Source organism: Bombus fervidus, chromosome 3 (genome assembly GCF_041682495.2).
Source record: "Bombus fervidus isolate BK054 chromosome 3, iyBomFerv1, whole genome shotgun sequence".
NCBI classification, from domain to species: Eukaryota; Metazoa; Arthropoda; class Insecta; order Hymenoptera; family Apidae; genus Bombus; species Bombus fervidus.
In genome coordinates, this window is record NC_091519.1 from 11,590,800 (window position 1) to 11,613,491 (window position 22,692).

General features: G+C 32.1%; 4 protein-coding genes and 2 long non-coding RNA genes across 10 annotated transcripts; 3 read left to right on the forward strand and 3 right to left on the reverse strand.

The window, feature by feature from the left end:
- Positions 1 to 17: 17 nt before the first annotated feature.
- Snx3 (sorting nexin 3) lies at positions 18 to 2,603 on the reverse strand. The gene is made up of 4 exons (XM_072022797.1): positions 2,279 to 2,603; positions 1,414 to 1,509; positions 1,127 to 1,251; positions 18 to 1,029 (listed from the first exon to the last, which is right to left on the reverse strand). The coding sequence occupies exons 1-4, from the start codon at positions 2,441 to 2,443 to the stop codon at positions 924 to 926; spliced, it is 492 nt and encodes a 163-aa protein (XP_071878898.1). The 5' UTR covers positions 2,444 to 2,603; the 3' UTR covers positions 18 to 923.
- Positions 2,604 to 3,327: 724 nt separating this feature from the next.
- Positions 3,328 to 5,519, forward strand: LOC139985309 (uncharacterized). Its single transcript, XR_011799383.1, has 3 exons — positions 3,328 to 4,111; positions 4,189 to 4,375; positions 4,476 to 5,519. It is a non-coding gene; the product is annotated as an uncharacterized lncRNA (long non-coding RNA).
- Nmdar1 (glutamate ionotropic receptor NMDA type subunit 1) lies at positions 4,382 to 12,722 on the reverse strand. 4 transcript variants are annotated; one of them, XR_011799381.1, is made up of 18 exons: positions 12,558 to 12,722; positions 12,086 to 12,263; positions 11,485 to 11,736; positions 10,504 to 10,698; positions 10,250 to 10,350; positions 9,848 to 10,021; positions 8,986 to 9,099; positions 8,760 to 8,907; positions 8,472 to 8,685; positions 8,262 to 8,414; positions 7,989 to 8,146; positions 7,582 to 7,816; positions 7,130 to 7,278; positions 6,576 to 6,733; positions 6,311 to 6,483; positions 5,852 to 6,105; positions 5,696 to 5,754; positions 4,646 to 4,778 (listed from the first exon to the last, which is right to left on the reverse strand). XR_011799381.1 is itself a non-coding variant. In XM_071999645.1 (17 exons), exons 2-17 carry the CDS (start codon positions 12,245 to 12,247, stop codon positions 4,536 to 4,538), a joined length of 2,883 nt encoding a protein of 960 aa, XP_071855746.1. In that variant the 5' UTR covers positions 12,248 to 12,263; positions 12,558 to 12,721; the 3' UTR covers positions 4,382 to 4,535. The 4 variants fall into 4 exon arrangements, 3 of the variants coding, with proteins under 3 accessions (XP_071855746.1, XP_071855748.1, XP_071855747.1); XM_071999645.1 differs by lacking the exon at positions 5,696 to 5,754 and having other exon boundaries at positions 4,382 to 4,778; positions 12,558 to 12,721; XM_071999647.1 differs by lacking the exon at positions 5,696 to 5,754 and having other exon boundaries at positions 4,382 to 4,778; positions 8,262 to 8,396; positions 12,558 to 12,720.
- Positions 12,723 to 12,820: 98 nt separating this feature from the next.
- Sln (monocarboxylic acid transporter silnoon) lies at positions 12,821 to 18,025 on the forward strand. Of its 2 annotated transcripts, XM_071999650.1 has the most exons (8): positions 12,821 to 12,939; positions 13,431 to 14,942; positions 15,336 to 15,479; positions 15,728 to 16,011; positions 16,123 to 16,637; positions 16,927 to 17,147; positions 17,319 to 17,633; positions 17,902 to 18,025. In XM_071999650.1, the coding sequence occupies exons 2-7, from the start codon at positions 14,327 to 14,329 to the stop codon at positions 17,492 to 17,494; spliced, it is 1,956 nt and encodes a 651-aa protein (XP_071855751.1). In that variant the 5' UTR covers positions 12,821 to 12,939; positions 13,431 to 14,326; the 3' UTR covers positions 17,495 to 17,633; positions 17,902 to 18,025. The 2 variants fall into 2 exon arrangements, with proteins under 2 accessions (XP_071855751.1, XP_071855750.1); XM_071999649.1 differs by having other exon boundaries at positions 12,822 to 12,939; positions 15,728 to 16,637.
- LOC139985307 (uncharacterized) lies at positions 17,816 to 19,402 on the reverse strand. The gene is made up of 3 exons (XM_071999666.1): positions 19,190 to 19,402; positions 18,599 to 18,787; positions 17,816 to 18,518 (listed from the first exon to the last, which is right to left on the reverse strand). The coding sequence occupies exons 1-3, from the start codon at positions 19,238 to 19,240 to the stop codon at positions 18,288 to 18,290; spliced, it is 471 nt and encodes a 156-aa protein (XP_071855767.1). The 5' UTR covers positions 19,241 to 19,402; the 3' UTR covers positions 17,816 to 18,287.
- Positions 19,403 to 19,453: 51 nt separating this feature from the next.
- LOC139985312 (uncharacterized) lies at positions 19,454 to 20,017 on the forward strand. Its single transcript, XR_011799386.1, has 2 exons — positions 19,454 to 19,588; positions 19,671 to 20,017. It is a non-coding gene; the product is annotated as an uncharacterized lncRNA (long non-coding RNA).
- Positions 20,018 to 22,692: the final 2,675 nt, after the last annotated feature.

Sequence of the window (22,692 nt, forward strand, 5' to 3'; positions counted from 1 at the left end):
AATATGAAAACACAATATATATACAAATTATTAATTTTACTTTTATATCCAGTACAGAAGTAATATCATTCCTGTATCCTATTCTCATAATAAAACAAGGAGCGTAACAAGAAGATTCAGAACACCTTAATTATATATATATTTTATCATTAATAAACAAGGATCTATGTTTAGTAAATTTTAGATTTTTAACAGTATTTCTTATTCAGTGAATATCAAATTATAAACAATTTTTGAGAGGTTTACCTTCATTCTCAAATCAATTTATCTTATCCACTTATTTGCAATAGCATTGTTTACAAATAAACTTATTGCTACTTACGAGTTATCCAATAGAAAACAATGTAGTACAGTTAATTATTCAATTTATTTTACTAAATTGATACTATTCATGTACAAAAAAGAGTGATAAAAAGCTATTAAAGAAGGTCAAATTTTTATTATGTTTTCTATTGAACAACTTGTAAATAAATAATTTTTATCTTAATATTTTATTTTTTAAGCCATATTTTGAAATCCATAAATTTTGTATATTTATATATTAATTGATTTGTTGTATACAACATTATATTGCAATTTCTGAAAATGATAAATGTCAATGTTATAAGTTTTTTTTTATCAAACTACAGTATTATTAAAAGAGGAAAGATTAAAAGAAAAAAACTTAGTTAATTTTTCCCTATGACTGATAATGATATGAATAATAAGATCCTTCTAAATATTTAGTTATGTGTTTGAAACACAATTTTTAAAAAGCAAGTTCTGATTCAACATCACAGTGTGAAAAGCTCGATTAAATATTGCATAAATACAGAAGGATCTTAATAAATTTTAGACTTAAAGATCTAAAATAACTTCTGAAATATAACTTTACATATTGAAGGTGGGGAGGAAAATATACTTGCAATAAGTCTTATTGTAACTTATGTATTACGTATTTTTCCAGGTACGTAGTTCTTGTCTATTACAGGTTCTTGCAGAAACATATGTAAACACCGTTCATTCTGTGCTAATGGATGTCCTGCTATTCTGAAATATCAGGTAAGATTTTTGTATAATTTATCTAATATTTTTACATATTAAAAATAAATGGAATGTATATTTAACTTGGTTAATATATACTTACTTATTAACGAAAGCTTCTAGACCTTTCCTTCGATCTTCAATAAAATCTTCTTCAAAAATACCATCATCTCCTCGAAAAGGCATCTGACGCTTCCAAGCTTTTCCTGGTAATGGAGGCACTACTATCTGTAAATTCATTAACATTTTCTATTTACTAATACTGTTTTTTTTCTAATAAAAAATAAAACATATTGATTTTTCTAACTCTATTATGAGATATCAATATTAATGGTTTAAAGGAATTTATCTTTTACTTTTATTTGTTTTACATGTACTTTACCAACTGACCTTGCTATCTCTTTCTAGTTCAGTCCTCAACCATTCAAAATCACTATATCTTCTTCTTACTGTGGAATCTTTTACTTTAAAAACTGGTAGATTTGTCTGAAATAAAGAATTATTTTTTATAACTTATTTATTCAAAATTTGAAATATAATACAAAAGAAGGAATGTAATATAAAATTTATATTTAATTCTATTTAAAAGAACAAGACGATCATAAGATATACATAATAATATTTCAGAATAATTTCAATATAAATTTTACAAAAAATTTATTTATGTATATTATTATCCTCTGAATTCTGGAATGCGATTCATATATATTAATCTAAGGCCTATAACTGGCTTCAACAGTATACATATTTTTGTATCTACCCAATTTTATCATTAACAGTAAGATAGCAGACACGGCCCATGATAGATTTGGTTAATGTCCACAATAAAATTAGCAGTCCTAATAACGCCATCACTAGCTTTACTTTCGTATTAGAAAACAAAATTAATGTGGAAAAAGAATATTGAAAACATAAAAATTTTTTAATAATCTTTCATAAATTATTAAACAAGGCTTAACAATACCGTGACTGTATATACATAAGTATTAACTGCAATACGAAATTTTTTTCACAGAAAATATCATTAATTGCAGAAAAAATTTATTAATTTATTGAATCAACGAGTAAATAGGAATTAAACTAATTTTATACTTGGAGAAATACAAAGTTTATATATTTAAATAACAATACGATATCTTATACATCATAACTGCAAAAGAGAACCTGACATCAGAATGAAAAAAATGGTCGGTTATGTTCATTAATGGACAAAGAATGAAATTATGAAATAAAACAATAAGGGCCTATCACTCACCCTCATGCGAACTTCATAATCGGTATACCGTTTCTTGCCGACGCCGTGTGTGATTGGATTAATCACGTCAATTTCGAGAAAATTTGCAGGCGCTGCATAAGCGTCGTCCAGTGTTTGTTTTTTAACATTTAAACGACGTGTAGCGTCCACTGTCGTATCCGCCATACCTTTTTCAACAGTAAATTAATTAAACCGCTTAAAGACCACCTAAGAAACACAAATCCGATACAGTGAATAACGAAACTTCGTCAAATGACAGCGGTGAGAAACTTGACACAATTTGTTCTCATGTGTTATATCTGTGATCATGGCACGAAGAAATGAACATAGAGAGGAAACCCACGAACTAAACTCACAGTTAGTAATGAGTTGTCAAATACGACCGTGGTTTTTAACTGTGGCGAAAAATTCGACCTTTCAATAGGAGTCAATACCCTGATATTCCTGAAAAGTTTTGGAAATCTTTGAAATCTTGAAGGTCTTTTACGTCTTGAAAGTCTTGGTTACTTTAATAAATCTTGAAAGCTTAACACGTAGTCAATATTTTACAAGTATTTTGAATACTTCATTATCATAAGATATTAAACAAAATCTAAAATATCTGAGGTATCGGAAATGCATTCCAATGCAACTTTTAAGACTTTCAAGACTTACAAGATTTCCAAGGCTTATAAGACTTTCAAGAGTTATAGGGCATCGAATTCTATTCGAAGTGATTCAAAATTTTGACGACCTTGAAAAATATCGAATCGTTTCGAAACTAATTGTGAGATTCGAATACCAATCACTACTTGCAGCTACATCATCTATTAAATAACATTATTAAAGGTTAACGTTTCTGTTGTGTTTGTATTCAAAGATATTAGATTGTTCTTGTCAAGGCCAACAATTTTTTAAACGACAAAAGCATATACTTATGTACTTTCATTCATTTAAACTTGTTTAAATAAATTTATTAGTAAACTCAAACTTTTGAATATAGAGTGAATTAAACTAAAAAAGTATTATATTTTTATATGAGGTTTAATATCGTCTCATTAAAAAAAGAAATCTGTTTTATTAACAAAATCTGAATGTTTCTTCTTAATTTTCTTTAATATTCAATTAAAAGCAATATTTGTTTGAATGTTCTATTATTTTATAGAAATTCATATAAAAAGCTACGAATTTTTCGAATAGCCTAATAATTAAACAATTGAGATGGTAAATAATGTGTGCTAGAAGAGAAGAAGAGGGATATAAATGTATTGAATTAGTTAAATTAAAGACTACATTGATACCTTTATATTTTTTAATCAGAACAGAAGTGGCGCTTACAAATTTTGGTTTTATGTATTTTATGATAGCTCTAACAGCTGAAATGTATTATTCTATCACTTATACAGTTAGTATAGAATTTATAAAATTGAAATTAAAATTTTCTAAACTAATCAACTTTTATTTTATTTAGTATTTCTTTTATAGAAAATAAGAAAAACGCATCGATTGGTCTATAATTAAATATACTTAAATATACTATACAGTTCGGTTTAAAGAGATAGAAATGACCTTAAATATTTGAAATATCTTCACTTCCGGGTCAACAACGTGTACCACGTGATGCATGATTCAAAACCATTTAATCTTGTGATATTTTTATCTGTTACTGTTTAAAAAGTATGATTTCATCCAGAAACAAGAAATGCTATAGCATACGTGACAATTTTTATAACAAATATGGCATCAATTAAAATATATTTAATCCAGTAAGAACTAAGTAGGAAGATAATTCGTAGAAGTTGTATAAACATAGTATTATTGGAAAACGCAAATAAAGTAAGTTGTTTTGTCAAGGTAAAGGAATACATTACAATATTCCATAATTAAAAAAAGCTGTTATTATACTTCAGTTTCTTCAAAATTTTACGAAGTTGTAGGAGATGGGTGTAGAAAGAAATAGTAATTGAAAAAAATATTATCCCAATTCCTTGGGATTCTTTTTTAATATAATGTTAAAACACAAAATTGGCTAATATAAATTAAGTGAAGAATGTTGTAAATAAAATGTTGCGTCAATGCAACGTTGTTCCTTAACGGATTAATGGATACTAAAACACGGTAAGAGAATCTTTAAAGTAACGGTCTTTATTGTATAAAACAAACTTATCATTCTCAACACAGTTACATATGTGTCATATCTAACAAACTTTTTTCTCAGGTAATAATATAACATGTTGATATTTTACGATGTACAAGTAATCGATGAGGACGAGTTACTTCACACTATGAGGTGTGAGACGTTCGCAGTGTATGCAGCGGGCGATAATCTGATATCATCTGAACGTGGTATAGGTCGTTGACGGATGTCACTGTCCCCTGGCCATGCCCGACCAGGACTTCGCGGAGATACGTTCGATCTAGCTACCGTATCGACTGCTAAACTTACTGTCGTAGGATCGTTAAGGCCGTTACTTTGAATCCTTCGCTGGGCGGCTATCGAAGCTCGTAGAGTCTTTCGTTTCTGCATTTTAAAAATCGAAAGAATAGAAATTAGACAAATATACCAGGGGTACTGGAAAAAAGCTGCATTCGTTTTATTGTTTTGACTAATTCTACTGAATTTGTATCGCAATACAGTAGTATTTCGTTAATTAGTCATCGCTATTTTTATCTTTATTCTCTCTTAGAATTAAATTGTTAGTAGAATGAGTCTTTGGCGTTACGTTATGTAAAAGGAACAAATGTGTCATATAACTGTTAATAGAGAAGAATTTTCTGGAATTATACTTCCCTCGATAATTGGGCAGATAAGGTTTCATGACCAGTTAGCGAAGCACTACTGTATGAATTGTATTTGAGATTAACTATAACGATTAGAGTGCGGACTTTTATGCGTGTAAGAGAAATTTAAAGGTGTGAAAATGCACACGATGCATTTGAAGATAACACAGGTCCAAGATAGAATACTTTTTCTAATATTTGATAAGAAATACAAATTTCGACTTAGGTTCCTCTTCTTTAATTGTGCTCATAAGAATATGGATTTGCATAAATATTCGCAGTCTAATGATGATATTTTGCATATATATATAGCTTAACCTTTCTGCAACGGGACTGTAAGAACTAGAGGTCCACTTTTCTTATACACACTTTTGCAAGAAAGAGTTAAAATAAAATATAAAAGGGGAAAAGTATAAAATGCTAACTGTATAAATATTTGATGCATCATAAAAGCAGCAATTATAGTGTCAAATACGACGAAGTACTTTTCGTTGCGTATTTTACACTATTTTTTTCTAAAATGCGAAATTGAATTGTACTGCCTTAACATTAAGTTAGCCTGTTTATATCTAAAGCTTGCAAAGCGTATGAATCGTTGTGCTTTAATCTAGAATGTTTATGTTCGTTTGACGATCATGTTCTTTTAGGTGTCGTTACTGAAGTCTGTTAGAATTCCTGCGTTGCTCCCCTATTTTGTCCTGGCTGCTTGCAATTTACTGACAAACACAAAATTCTGAGGAATGGAGAACAAAAGACATCGAACGAAAGAAGTTCGATACCAGTTCAAAATCTATAATCAAGCTTATCCTTTACCTCGATCGCACCTCTCCATTTATCAGCCGCATGTCTCGCCAGTTCCATTTTTTTCTGCTTGCGAATCTGATGTTTTTTGTACGCTACTTCAATGATGATAAGTCCAATACCACCTATGATTCCAACACCAACCACTATGAATACTCCAGCCATATTTTTTAAGCCTAAAGTATTCGGAGCTTTCTCAAGTTGCTCGCATTGCTGTACGTTACTTCGAAGAATCCAATGGTTGTCAAGGCTTTCCATAAAGCCACCTAATAGTGTAAGAAGTATTTAGTAACAATTATTGGCAACTTGATGTTTATTTTTATATTACGTGATGTTAATTTATCTAATAATTCTAATTATTCTTTTAATGATTTTTATTAATTTTGAATATATGGTTATATATGATATATGATAATTATTTTCATTATTAGTTTTTAATTATTTCAGATAATGATTATTATTGACTTTTACTTTCGTGGAAATCCAAGATAGCAAGAGTAACAGCGTCTGCCCATAAGGAACCTTTTTGCAAACCAATTCCATAACCGGAACGGCCAAATAACTCTCCAGCAGTTACCAATTCGCAATCCTGAGCAGCCTCGAATTCTAATCGAGAACTATCCCAGATAAAAGCCATGAGTTTCCTACAAATACAATAATATCCTTAAAATCGCCAATTCTTGAACTTCAAACTTTTATGATAATCAAAATTTTATTCTTTATCTATTTTTTTTACCCAATTTTTATATCTCTGATAGCTTCTTCAGCAGTGTCGTAATTGTTCGCTTCCATTGTACGATACATATTGGATAATTCGACCTGTCGACGGAAGTACATGTCCACAGCTGAGCCCTTCACCGTGGCGCACGTAAGGTTCTCCATGGTGTTTCTAAGCTGCAAGTATATTCATGATGTTGTACAGGTAGTATAACGTCTTCGTTACTTTGACTAAAATCAATATGTACGCTGTAGCAAAGGTAACAATAGAAGTAATCGATATATTACATATACGTTTGTATACGTATGTAGAGTGATCCAAAAGTAATACAATGAAAAATTAAAGATGTTAATATTTATTTAAATAATTAAAATCATTGTAAATCATTGTTACTACAACAGATTGTAAGATGTTTTTAGTATTTTTATATTCCATATCTTTGATATGCATATAATATAATATATTTTTATGTAATATAAATTGCTGTAATAACAATTTACTGTAGATTTTAAGGTGATATTTAAGATATAAAAAACAATATTATTTTTATAATTTACTAATTTCATTCTTACTCGAGCATCGTTGATGCCAGTTAATTTAGTTTTTGGCCGTTCCAACACGAGGAAAGCAGCCAAGTTGGCAGTGTAAGAAGCAACAATAATCATTGCAAATCCTGCCCACACCATACCCAACACTCGAGCAGAAAAACTCCGTGGAGTACCTGCAAAAATAATTATGTTTATCCATGATATTTATAAAATTCAGGTAAAATCCTCATTTATAGGGATGAAACTATTTTTACGCAGCTCCATTTTCATCCACGTGTAATCAATTTAATTACACTTCAATTGACAAAAGAATGTTATAAGGCTTACTATAAATATTTTAAAGTTCAATGTTAATAATGATTGATGTCAATGTATTTTTTTAAGTAATAATTTGTATAGAATCTAAGTTTTTATGCGTCTGAGTGAAGTGTTTTTTTTTATTGTTTTATGGAGAAATAATATAATTAAAATCAAACCTTCCCCGATTCCACTGTTGAGAAGTACTCCCCAGGCGAACCAGACGGCGCTGGACAGGTTCAGGGCATCCTCTTCGGTACCGTCAGTGTTTGCTAGCTTGAACCTCCCGAAAGGTGAGAACCGGTCGAGGAGGTACAAAACTAGAGCCACTACGTGTACCGACACCATCACCAGTATCCACAGAGTGTTGCTGAACGGTTGTAGAAACGACACAAGGGTTGATGATCTTGATGGCTAGACCAAAAATTCTTTTTATAATTTTATATTTTTTTAATTAATATTAACTTTCAATTACTATTAACTAATTATTATGATATAATTATAGTTTTAAATTAATCTTTAACCATTTTAAAATATATAATTACTTAATTATTAATAAATATTTCTAGATTATCAGTTGTTGTACCTTCTTCTCAAGAATAGTGATGCCTTGATACTTAAACGGCTTGCTGAACTCGATAAATTCGGCGCGTTCCGGATTAATCGTCAAAGGAGCGACGATCATATCTGCTCTTTCATTCACCAATTCTCCGATAAGTCCTGTCCATTCTTTCTTTCCTCCAACTGAAACAAGGAATTTGTAAATTAAATACTAGTATCTGTTTCATAGTTACGTATGTTCTCATCGAAACGAGGCCTTACATCTACAACTGTTCTACCATGCTTCTACTTGTCGCACCTGAATTGTACTTGATCACATAGCTGCCAAATTGTCCATCGGGAGACAGGGCCAAACTATAGGTGAAATTAATGGTCTTTGATAATTCTTTCAACAAATCCATGCAGTATCCCTTGCAACAAAATGTTTTCGTAGCTGTAAATGTTTGAAGATCTATTGTACATAATGTATAAGATATGCTATATCTTGTGACATTTAGTAAATTCTTACTTTCATGCTCTGTGACATTAAAATGAGGGCATGGAATCTCTTCTGGAAGACATGATTCACCAGATGCGATCTCGCGAACGTAAACAAATGGCTTTTCTTCGATAGTAAGTACTTTCAAGTGCGTAGGAATCATAAAACCTTCGGGTTTAGTTTGCAGTCGGCCAGGCCACGTTATGTTGGACTCGTTGACACTTAATGTCATTTTAGTACCATTCTACGGATAATAAGAATATCAATATTAGAGAAGTAAAAAGATATCTTTTTGATTTACTGTTTAATCTCACTTACAGTTGGATAAAAATACTGTCCAACGGAGACCCTTTTACCATTCTCCTGGATATTAATGATGTCATATTCAGCATAAATGCGGTCCCCATTATCATCGAACGCTACTTTGCCAGTCTTACCATCTGATAGTACCTCTTTGAGGATAAATCTAAAACAGAGTGGAACTCATAACAGCAAGATACCATTTGATTTATATCAATAAAAACATAATAGAAGTAAACAGTACTCAAAAAGGCTCTTGCCGGTTTCCCATATCGAGCCAGAATCTCCGCAATCCTTTGGCGCCTCCGTGATTACTTTCGACTTGTTCATTTCTCGTAAGGCGGATACAAGCACTATCCTGAAATGTATATTCTGTTAGATTGTAACATTATGATCTATCATACACCAGAAAGATTGGAAAATTCAAAATAGTAAAATTTAAGGTCTAAATTCTTCTTGATCGAACAATGTCCAAATGGTAGATGTATCAATAGTCCGAGACTACTATTTTCATCAAAACCACCTATTACTCCGTGGAATGTTCATTAACTACTAGTTATATTTATCTGAAATGGATAATAGGTTGTTTCACAGAAAGAGAGAGAGAGAGAGAGAGAGAGAGAAAGATAGAGAGAGAGAGAGAGAGGGACAGGGAAACGTTACTCGTACACACATATCCTAAACGTTCAAAGCACATTCATCGTTTCGCTGAACGATACGGAATATCCATTGGACAGATTGGAAGGTGTGCTAAGAGAGTATGTGATCCAGTGATCTGAAATCAGTTGTACATTGCCGTGAAATCAGGATGCGTGTTCCCTGTGCGTTGCATGCAATTGTACAATTCTACATCAGAGAAAGTTTGAATGAGGAAATGTGAGAAAGACATTTGTTTTTGTTTCTTTTTGTTTTCTTGCGAAGTATCGTAAAGATGTCCATTCAATTACTCTAATTGTAAGTCTTCTCATGCGTAGGTATCGTGTGTCCTTTTGTTCTCATTTTTTTTTTTTTTTTTTTTTTTTTTAGGCCTTTTCAGTAGTAAGACACGAAACTACGGACGCAACATACATGCGTGGATGTCTATACGTGATTAGAAAGGAACTGACAGGCTATCGTCGATGTGAGACTTCTCTTTCTCCGCGTTAATTAATTTCAAGCCGAGAAGACCTTCCGGTGCGTTAGGCGCATCTAAGGCTTGCTCCGTCACGATCCAAACATATCCTGCACCGGTCATGTTCAATGCTGCTGCGTCTTGAAAAATCACGCTTGCGTCTGTTTTTCTGTTGAAGAGTAAAAAAAATTTCATTCCATCATTTATTCATTATTATTATTTAGTATTTATTTCTCTTAAGAAATAGGATAAAAGTTTAACATCTTTGTTGATGGAGCTTTGTCCGAGCTTTATATCATAGTGATCTGTATATTACAATTATTTTAAATAATTTGAAAAGTTTATTGCTATACAGATTGATATAAAGCATATTTTAACAGAAGTAATTGGTACTTACGAAGTGTACAAAAGACAAACTCTAGCTTGTGCATTTTTCATCTCCATTAACTGTTCCGTGAAGCTATCTAAACCAGGTTCAAATTCGATCACAGACTCTACCTGTTTTAAATCCATTACAATTCAATTAGAAACTAACAAACTAATTACGTTATTGTCATAAAATTGTGTTATATGTAATTATACGACGTTGTTTTCATAGAATTATTTCTAATAGGTCTTTGAAACAAGATTAGAAAATTTCATTAGATGTACCTGAACTTTAATTTCAACATCATCTTCCAAATTCTGAGAAGTCGTCTGAAATCTTCCAAGCAATGCTCGACCATCTGTATCTGAACTATGGATGAAGATCACTTTCTTATAGCTAAAGTGTTGCAATAGTTCAACCCACACGTCTGCTTGATGCGAATATGGTGGTACTGTCCTTAGGAAGGAGACGTGAATGTTCTGAAAGAATTCTATACCTCAGATAAATCTTGCTATTTTATGTTATTACACAATATTTGCTAGAACGCGCATCACACGTATGCTATATAGATATTTAACGTAACATGTAATACGGATAATGTGACAATGACGTAGCAAGTATTACAGATAATCTTATTTGTACAAATCCTTTGACGGACTATAATTTAACGTGTTCACTGTTGATCGTATTTTCATAATCCATGCCACGCCCCAATAAATGTAAAAAGATTCTATTTCTATAATACGAAATTATAAGCACATATATGTCTTGTACGAATTATTATATTTAACGAATATTATATAGTAATATTGAATATTAAACATATTGTACAAATTACAATACTCGATACTCGCCAAATATAATAATTCATATGCTACCATAATGATATAGTATTGAATATTATGTTGTATGAATTATTATTTTTTTTCAAAATTTCGTTACTTTTAATTTTTTTTCTATATGTCAGTCGATATCATACAAATATTATATTTTACAAGAGTACGTGACGAAATCGAATTTGCAATATACGCAGTGAATATGTTAAATATGCTTTATGATATTTGTTATAATAAATTAGAAATTAAATATTAATCGTAGATAATTTATATTTATAGTTAGTTATTTTTAATAACTAGAACAATTAATATTACATTTTATAAAAGAAAATATGTGTAAATTTTTTACTGCATAAAAAAATCTCAATAATTCTAATCAATTTTCATGTGTAGAGTGGAGATCTTCGTTATATTTGCTAATGGACTCACTTTGTCAGAGAATGCGGAATCTCTTGAAGATATACCTATAACGGGTATATGATAAAAGCCACTTGTGTAAGAAACAGCAGCTGGTGACAGATCCCCTGTAAGGGGATGAGAAACTACCACCGCGTACACTTGTTCCGCTATCAAAGAGTTACACACGCTCAAAGCCGTCTTAATTGGATTGGAGTCCATTTCAATTACTGTGTGCTTATAAGTCACTCCTTTATTGACATACTGCGAGTTGAAGTTCAAAGTCTGGAAAACCAGGGCAAATATGGAATTAATTATGACTAAATACTTCCTTGGAAAATACGACGAATGAACATCTACAATTATCCTGTGCCTAACTATTCGATGTTTTATTAAATAGAACAGTTAAATTTCAATTTATTGTATATTCGAACTGAACTCCTTTGCATTGTAGAGATGGAATTGAATTAAAAAATTAAGGTAATCTAATTAAGCTAAACTAGATTTTAATAAATTCTTAAAATGAAACAAATTAAATTTTAGACGTAACTACTTTAAATAAGAAGTTAACTAATAAGAAGGTTTTATATAAAAAGATTAAATTTTAGGAAGGTTTTCATTGAATATTACTTACGTTTAGCGTTCGTTTGAAATACTCTTTGCTGTCATTATTGGAGAAAACGCCGCCGATCATAAAGAAGGTGGGATTGTTGAATTGGCTCGCGACGAGTCCATTGTGCACTTCATCGTTCAAAACAATTAGGGAAATGAACAATGCGACACCCTCGTATTTCATTATTAGAAAGTTCGATCTAGGAAAAAAAAAATGAATTTCAAAATGGATTTCATCGAATAACTAAAATATAAATAGGGGTAATATACAATAAAGAATTATACATATATACATAATGAACCATAAAAATTGTGGCAGTTTTTAATAATTATAATCATAATAGGAAATCTACAATTAATTATATTAACATATTACAATAAATTTAACGTTATAGCTTAAATAATTTGCAAGAACATAAATTTCAACTACATGTTATTCTTCTGAAGCAGTTTATCTCCAAAGACATTTTCTCAAAAATGAAATCTGAACGTACCGGATTAGTCTATAGTCGTTGATCGGTCACGTAATATTCAGGGATGTACGGATTGGCTGGTGATTCATTTAAAAACCGTTCACGCCCTTATCTGACAATGAGTGCACCATGAACAGACCCAGTGTTAACGTCGAGCGCGAAGGTGGATCTGAAAGACAGAAGTCGGAGATTCATTGATCCGTTTGGATGCTGCGCACAGACTTCGTCCCCACTATTGCAATATTAGGATGTTTTCCTATTTTCCAGGCAACCTTACAATTTCTTTCTGACCGTTCCAATAATCTACCCTTCCCTAATCGTTTCAAATTCCTTATTTCTTCCTTATTCTCGGGATTATTTCGATCCCGACCAAACGTGCATTTAATCTCCCAATACAACTAAAGTACAGTAGAATTTCACTTATCAAAATGAAATTTTAGTTAGTGAAACTAACTCAACTTCTGCTGATCGAATTCGGTTATCTAAGTTAATCTGAGTTCTATTTTTGTAAACGAGAAATGATAAATAGTGGGAAAAATCGATCAATTCTTATTATACAGTGGTGTGCAAAAGTTTCTGGGCAGATAGTATTTCTTTTTATATATCCTAAATATTTTTAATATTTTAAAGAATATTTTAAAGAACAGCTTAAAGATATTTTAAATAATTTTAATTAATATTGCGTAACTATACAACAGTTTATTGTCTTTCTTACTTGGCATGTTTCGTAACCAACGTTAGTTCATATTCATTTAGATATTGCTTTTAGGAATATAAAACAAACGATCTATCTAGCCAAATTATTATTAAAACAATTAAGAACATCTTATAAACATATAAAATATAAACAACTAAGAATAATTAAATTCTAATTCAACGTTGTTTCTTCGATAGATTCATAGCATAATAAGAAGAAGAAGCATTGCCAGGAGAGTTTAAAAGAATTTCCCAATGGTCGTAACAACTCGTACCATCTCCCTGAAATCAGTGTCTCTCCGGCGATTAATTCCGATGACCTCCATCGTTTCTAAAGATGTCGAAATAATTGAAGCTGCGAAACGGGAAGGAACACGCGATGCAGGCCGATCGAAGATCGTCCAGGCATAGGGACTACAGGGTGGAAATGGTCATACGAGCTAGTGGAGGCCAAGGCGGATTGAAAAGTGGGTCGACCGGCAGGACAATAAACCGATAGGCCCCTGCATTGTTTCCAAGCCACGTGGTGGTGACTACACCGCGAGATGCCAGTGCGTCAGTTGTGGCTGCATATTGATCTCGTAAGTTTCCACTCGGTGGCGACCTCCTCTGCGTGCGCACCCTTTTCACTTCGGTTATTTACCAAGCACCCTTAGACAGAGTCAGGAGAACCTTGGAGAACGTGTAAATGGTGAGAAGGAAGTCAACGGTGGATAGGTAACAACAAAGTCAAATCGGGGTGGACCGATTTTGATAAGGTGCGTGTCGGAAGACCAGGAAGATTAGATTTGGGGAGTTTAAACAATAGAAAACGAAGAATAGAGGAAAGTAGATAGAACAAAAGTTGACATCTAATAAGATAGATAGAGGAAGATATAGAAAACGACTCCAAGACACAGAGCCAAGTACATAAATAGAAATATAGAGTGTTAGAAAAACGAAGATTCCGTTTTTTATCAAAGATAAAAGAGAATCAGAGGAGGTGAAGCAGGTGAAAAGAAGACTGTTTGCCAGCAGAAGCAAACGAAGGAGAGGAAAAGCAACGTAACTCCAATGTATTACGGTCCCCCTCGCGTGAACGAATCCACGGAAATATGTCATTACCACGAGAATGGAGCCTGCAGGATTCGGTTGAGCGTGACGCTGTCGCCTGTGCGACAGCGTCGCAGGAGATGGTCGGCACCACTGTCATCGACGAGAATATGAATCAACAAAATCAACTGGGCTCCCTTTTGTCGATACATTCGGCGCCCGTCTTCGATTTGAGCACAGGTGTACCCTCGCCAAAAAGGCCAGCCTCGTTGGCCGTCCAGGCGACAGCAACTTCAACACCAGTCGTGCCACCGCATCTTCAGAGTCCAGAGACGATCGAGGACGAGGATAACGATAATCTCTTGACCATATCGAGTCTCACGGCTAGACCATTGATTGCCAAGTCTCATGAACTTCGATCGAGCATAACTTCTAGTACCAAGAAGAAAAAACCTAAGTGCGAAACAAAAAAATCGAGAAATATCAAGTATGTTCCATTAGATGGTGGTTATGGGTGGGTGATCGTTTGCGGAGCATTTTTCGTTCAGTTCTGGGTGACTGGACTGATGAAATCTTACGGGGTGCTGTACGTTGAGGTGATGGAAACGTTCAAGGATGCCACAGCTTCGGTCGCTTCTTGGATACCCGCTATCTTGTCTTGTCTTTGTCTCGCGCTTGGTAAGTATTTGCCAAGATGTTTTTAGTGAAAAGTAGGTTCTTTAGAAATCTAATCAATATTTTAATAAAATAATAATACTAAAAATGTGACACAACTCTAAACAAATTTTTCAGGAAAAACGAGAAACTATTTGGAAACTTATAAAAAATAATTTACTAAATACATAATGTTAAAGTAAAGAATAAACACTAGAAAACGATGATCAGATATTATTTTTGTAATTTTCCATTCTTAACTTTCTTGAGATCGCTCTTTGACGATTTTGATGTTCATCTAACACAGGATTGAATTATTTTGAGTTGTGACACTTTTGAAATACATGTGCGACTATGACAATGTGAAGAGATTGTGCTATTATCCTAAATATTAATATGTGAATAATCCAAATACAGCTCCAGTGACGAGCATGCTGTGCCAGAAGTATAGTTGTCGGGCTGTCGTTTTCATCGGTGGATTGTTCTGTGCTTTAGGATTAACGATAAGTTACTTTGCAACAAAGTTGATACATCTCTTTTTTACATTTGGAGTTCTGACAGGTTCGTGGGTAATCGATTTTATCAAATTTCTTCGCCGTGCGTTCGTCTCAATATATGTATGTATATGTATATAATCAGGTTTCGTCATTGGGTTACGTAAGAAAATGCGGATAGCATGCTTGAAAGAAAGAAAGCAAGAATATGATACGAACGAACAATTGGACAATACAATTAATCCAATTATAAGCATCTAAATATTTGCACAATGACAATATTTATTGTTATAGCAATTAATATAACAATTTTAGGCATTGGCAGCGGTCTGTCGACAACACCAGGTATCATCCTTGTCTCACAATACTTCGACAAGCATCGTGCACTAGCAAATGGAATATGCGTATCTGGTACAGCAGCTGGCAGTTTCGTGTTTCCGCTTTTGATCAAGGTTCTCGTGGATAATTTTGGTTTCCACGGTACCATCCTTTTACTTGGTGGTTGTATGCTTCACGTGTGCGTCAGCGCAACCCTATACCGGCCACTGGAGAACAATTACGCCCCAGAAGACACAGAGATTCCGGAAAAGGCGGAAAAGGTCGAGAGCACAGCAAAGGAATTAGAGACGGCAAAACAGCAGAAGTTAGATTTAATATTCGCCAATGATTCGACTACGAAACATAATCTGTTGAACGAATTATTTCATCAGAACGGTGTGGTGGCGGTCGAGCTGACAGACAGTGACGAGGAGAAAGACGTTGTGGGCGAGTGTCTACGGATGAAACCGATCTCGAAGATACGTAGCTCGAGTATATTACACAGTGTCGAAGATCTATCGACCGATTCTACGTGCGTTTACAAGGCAAGGTCGTCGTTAAAGTCGCTGAAGTCGTCGGTCACGGCGGTATGTCCAGTTCCTCAGAACGAGTCACAACTGCCAAAGGAAAAGAAGACAGTGATGCAAAGGATAGCGCAATACATCGATCTGTCTCTATTGAAAAATCCTCAATTCATGATGATGTGTTTGTCCGTTAGTCTTATGTCAACCGGAAGTCCGTATATGCTGTACTATCTTCCGGCATACGTACACGCTGCTGGTTATACGAAATCGGAAGCTGGATATCTGGTTGCTATTTCCGCCGCGCTTGATTTATGCGGAAGATTAGGACTTGGATGGCTTTCGGATTTGAAACTTTTTGATCGACGGAAAGGATACATTGGAAGGTACGTTCGAGAAATTTTTATACTGAGCTCACAAAATACATTTGTATAGATCCTTATTTTCCAATAAAATATCTTTTTTTATCAGATTCTACGTTTCATTTTCATCGTATTGAATTTTTATAGTCATATGGAAGTATTACTAAATGATGTGAAATTTAATACGCTTGAACCTAATTAATTAATGTGCACATGCTATAGGAAATATAGGTGTGCAAATCATTTTTGTATATAATCCTTATTTTTGTATTATTGAACTTTACTATTTAATAAAAATTTTCTTCTTAAACAGTGTCGTGGGTGCTGGTGTAGCTGTACTGGCAATTCCAATGGCCCATTCTTTCTACGTGTTAGCATGTTCTGTAGGCATGTATGGACTATGCTTAGGCTGTTGGTTCCTCTTGGTTCCCGTCCTTCTCGCAGACCAATACGGAACTGATAAAATATCCTCTACTTATGGTCTTGTCAGGATGTTCCAGAGCGTCGGAGCAATTTCTATTCCGCCTTTAGCAGGTATGAAATTATTTGAGTTTTAATACAGTGTAGCGTTTAAAATAAATATAAATTGCAATTAATGAACTTGAAAGTACTCGATTCTGCATAGTAGCCGCAAAGGTATTGTTTTGCTTAAATAAAAAAAATAATCAGTATTATTTATGTTAATGTTTTTACGTTATATTCCAGGTTACCTGCGCGATGTAACAGGAAGTTACTCCGTATGTTTTCTATGCATGGGTACGTGCATGGTCATGGGAGGTCTACCTTTACTCCTGGTTTTTAACGAAGCATCGGAATCATCGAAGATTACTGTTAATAATGAGAACAGTAACTGTCAAGGAGAGGTGGTTGCAAAAGAATAAAAATATTTTGCGAATGTGATTGAATGTGTATTAGAAATCTAATAAATCACAACATTTGTCGCTACAATTATTCTACTATGATGTATTGCTTCGTTCAGTGTATTCGAAACGTTTACATAAAATACCTCGTTCGCGGCAGGTAAGGGTAATTTTTATAAGTTTTTATATAAATGCACATGTCTCATTTTGTTTTATTGGTAAACGACACTCTCATTTACACGTTTACGTTTAAAAATAAAGAGAAATAACGTAGGACAAAAACGTTCTTATACATATTAGATTTATATACAATGTAAAGAATTTTTAGAAAACAGAAACTGGTTTCCAGTTGTAATTTGTCTTATATATTACACATAAACACTATGTACATTATTCATATTTACATGTTACATTATGATTATTTGTAGAAAATGAAGAATTGCGGCAGGTCCTACGATGAAAGAAACAATCTCTTAGTAGGAAATACATATTTTTCATACAAACAGATGTAATTAAACACAGTGATCTTTAATAAAAATTGTATTCTTTTCACTTATGTAGTCTTGATTTGTCTACTTTCGAAGATAATGTATAAATTAATGCTCAAAAATCTTTATAAATCTCAAAATTACTATAAATTAATTAATGCTATTAATTCATGCATTACATTATGTAATACTATTTTAATCTTCCTTGATGCAATGAATAGATAGCATTTCAAACATAGTCCAACATCTATATAAAATGATTACTTTCTACTAAAAATGGACACTAGTATTTCTTATAGTACAAAATATGACACAATAGAAAAAAATTATGTCGGTTTCCAGGCTACAACTCTCATTTTATTATTTAATTCTTGTAGTATCAAAGAGCATGTGAGCTGCTTCTCTGGTGACAAACCATTGATTCCTTCCATTTCATCATCATCATCTCCTATTCCATTACTACTTCCACTTTTCCCTTTACCTTTTACCTTTCGTTTCTTCTTCTTGTTCAGCTGTCTACAATCTATGTCCGTAGCAACATCTGTTGTTTTTCTGATCTATGATGATTGAATTCTTTTACACAAATTATTAATTTCACAATATATATTTATATATAGAATATTAAAGAATATCTTACTTTTGCACTCTTTTTTGATTGTTTATCGTATTCTAAAGCATCATAATAATTTGGTTTCTCACGCTTGATTCGATTGGTTCGTCTTGTTTTCATTACTCCATTATCAGGACTAGGAGGACTTTTTATTGAATTTCGTCTTGCATTAAAAAATGAATGACCACATGGACAAGCTTTGCAGGCTACAGGTACCTTAATAAATAAATACATATAATTAATATAAAGTGATATAAATAAGTTATCAATTGTATATGTATATAATTGAATAAATATATAAAATTTGTTTGCACTCAAAATTAAAATTTAATATTGTTTCTTATACACGTATAAAAACATTAATTATTCGAAGCTTACATTAAAATATACAATGAAATAATTAATTATATTTCATTTTAATAACGAATTGATGATAGTAGGAAAATTTATAACAAAATAATCTTATTTTCGTTTTACTGAAGTTTTCCCCAGTTCATTCAAAAAGTCTTAACGTAATAAATAAGTAAAGCTACAAAAAATATTCAAAATAAAATTTATATATATATGTGTATAACTGTTTGGTATAAATATAAAATAATTAATATAATATAAAATTACCTGCTGTTCACATTTTGGGCAGCCTTTACTGATTGTTTTAGTCTTGGCCATATTACGGAAAAATATTTAATAAAGATAAGGTTATTTACAATTAAAAAATATGACTAGATAACTATATCGTTAAACCATGTCGTTGAATATTGACATCATAGCACGAAAATAGCTTTTATATCGATGAGAATGCATTTTATGAGCGTTCACTATAACGGTAAGTATTTTTTTTTTACATTTAACATAACGCTAATAAGTAATGACAGCCGTAATGTATAAAAGGAACACAATGTAAAATGATTCGTACTTCAATTGATAGATGGCAGTGAAAGTCAATTACGAGAATGGACCAATCGCAGAATTTACGCTATTTCATATTGTGAAAATGTATTTTCAGTTTTCAATTTAGTAAGCATTTGTGATAACACGATATTTGTGCATAGTCTTTCTACTCTTTCCCTTCGTTATAATTTTATTATTGTTTTCTCAGGTGCAGATGTTATTATACTTAATCATATTTTAATGAATGAATGTACGAAATATGAACATACTTAAATAAATACACATCGAAAATTTCTCTATGTAATATGCATGTTTTACATACATAAATATACGATATGTAAATTATTTACGTTTCTCTGATATTATCAATGTTTATAAAATTTATTTTTAATATTTATTTAACTTTCACGGTGGCTTACGTTATTAATAATATGGGTAGTTAATTGATAGTATCAGATCAAAGTTTATTGTTATTTTAGCATTATGTATTTACATAAACTAATTGATATCTATTCTATATTAATAAAAGAAACCTAAAAATCCTATCTTTGTAAATTGTATTCGATTATGGTATTCTTAAGTGCTCCTTTTCTTGCTCGTTTAATATAAATACGTTTTATCATCCTTGAAATAGTTGTTAAATCTTTCGAGTTCTAATCAAATAATCGTCGCGTTAAGACGTTGAACTTTAATGATTAAGATTTATTGATAACATTTTCATATCTCATGTATTACGTATTTTTAACATGATCGAGGTATTTTAATTTCATTGTAAAGCACTTCAATTTCTAAAAATCTGTTTTTACCACGTACCTGAATTATAATGTACATTTCGTTCAATAACAATGATATAAATATTACTAATTAATATTACTAGACTTTATCTTTTTCACTTCTAAATATTATTTTTTAAAATGAACAATATACATTTTAATCAAATTAATTGCTTATTTTTCAATAATTTTAGTACATAAGTATTTTAAATAATTTTAGTAAGAATATCCTTTTCCTCCTAGTTTTATTACTTTATAATTTCCAGCCTGTTACTTTTTATTTTTTACCTTTGCAAACTTTCTACCGGTATTAAACAAAGAATTATCGTTTTTACTTAGTGCAGTATTTTCTTATATAATTCTTTAGCCTTCCCGCGTTGATAAATAATCAGATAAAATACAGATGTTCACTAGAGTAATTCTCTTATCTCATATATTAATTTTACCCTACCTTTTTAAGTATTTTTTTATTTCAAAGTGATATCAAAGTATGTATCCAAGTAAGGTGAATGTTCCATCTTACAATTTTCTTCAAATTATTTCTTTTTAACCACTTATTAAATACATGTATGTATCTACAATTTCATGATTTTATAGCATAATAATTTCATAATTAATTTTGTTAATTTTTTACATATTATTCATCCAATTATCTTGATTTTATGTCAGTGTTAATAAAAAATCTTATTCTAATTCTTTACCGAGTCTGCACCTTAACTACAAGAACAACAGTGTAACTTGCCGACGAACTATGTAATTATCTTTCTCAGTTATCTATTCTCAGCTTTATCATATTACATACGTGAGTTGGTTTTTAAAAGAACGTTTTACCCATTACTAAATGCAGTAGCTCACAAAAGTATTTGAACACTTATTTAATAAAAGATTTCTGTAAGTGTTCAGGACGATTTCCCTTTCTGTTGTATTAATTAATCCTTCATGGCCTACAACATCCTCATCTTTTTTTACCGGTCGTAGGACAAAAAACAACAACGCACGAAGCAATTGGAAAGTTACTTCAGTATTTACTTTCGATTTTTAAATTCTACCCAAAATTTGACGCGATTCCTCGTGATGATGTACGACGAAAGTGACAAACTCTCTTCGGATTTCTTTGCCAATATTAGTTCTTTATTGAAGTAAGATTATTCATTCGTTTTATGAAAGTTATTGAAGTTACTGACGATCTATCTTGAGCCATGGCATTAAAATCGACATTTGTATTATCGGATACGTCCGCATTCTCTCCGCTATCTGAAACAGAACAACACGCGAGTTTATTGGATTCCGAATGTTGAAATTCTGCAACTTCGATTTCTTCATACTCATTAATCATAATATTAGTCTGTTTATCCATTCCTTTATTTTTATTTATAACATTGCGAGAGCAATCTTCTGATGCTTCCTTTTTATATCCTTTCCTTTTTCTATCTACAAATAACTAATAACTATTTATAAATAACTGATCACCGTGAGCAAGGTCTTTTCGTGCTTTTTCATTTCGACTATTTTTCACCTGTTACAATATTGCCAAATGTCTGAATACTTTCATTCCTCTTCGTTTCTTTGTCAATTCTAGTTCTTTCGGTTTCTACTTTTAACATATTATCATGACGACCATTTTTCTTCGAGAATTCACAATCATTCTTTTTTGCCACAATATGTCCCCATTTAGTAGTCATCGGTGGTGACGCCCAGTCAAGGTCACACTTAGAAACATGCCTTTTGTTTTCAATGCACGTGTAACTACGCTTCTTAGAACCTGGAATAAAATTCCTTCGATTTTTTGCAATTGAATGTTTCGTAATGCAATCCCTGATCTTATTTTGTTCGTTCCTCGGTCTGATCAAGGCTTTTTTACAGATACACGAACGCGTATTTTGACCAGACGTGTTTGCAGAGATTTCCTCAATTTTCAGATCAGGACTATTACAGTAATAACACATCAGTTTTAGTTCTTGCTTAGGGAAAATCGCGTCTTTTGTTTGTATGCAATGGTCTGGTCTGTTTTGTTCCCCAAATTGTTTCCTCACCTTCTGCATACAAGTGCACAAATTCTGCTTCGTCCATTCGTAATATTTTTCTCGCCTCATATATACTCGTTGTTTATGTTTTGCGTACCTTTTCGGGTCTGGTGTACAAAACTCCAATTTTTTTTTCGGAGAAATTAATTTCTCTGGTTTCCGTTTACAATAAATATTTTCGCATTCTTGACACAATACGCTATTCGACAAGCTCACATCTTTCAATGGACTCGTACAATTACGAAAACAATGTATATTTGAAAGGATATAACTACGTAGCATACAATTGCAACAGGCAATATTATTAGGATACATTTGAGTATTTACCTCTATGTGTTTTCTGGGAAACGATTCTTGTACTTCACCAATTTTATCTTTTAGAATTATACTAGTTTGTGCAATTTCATCGGCTGCATTTTTAGAAGCAGTTTGG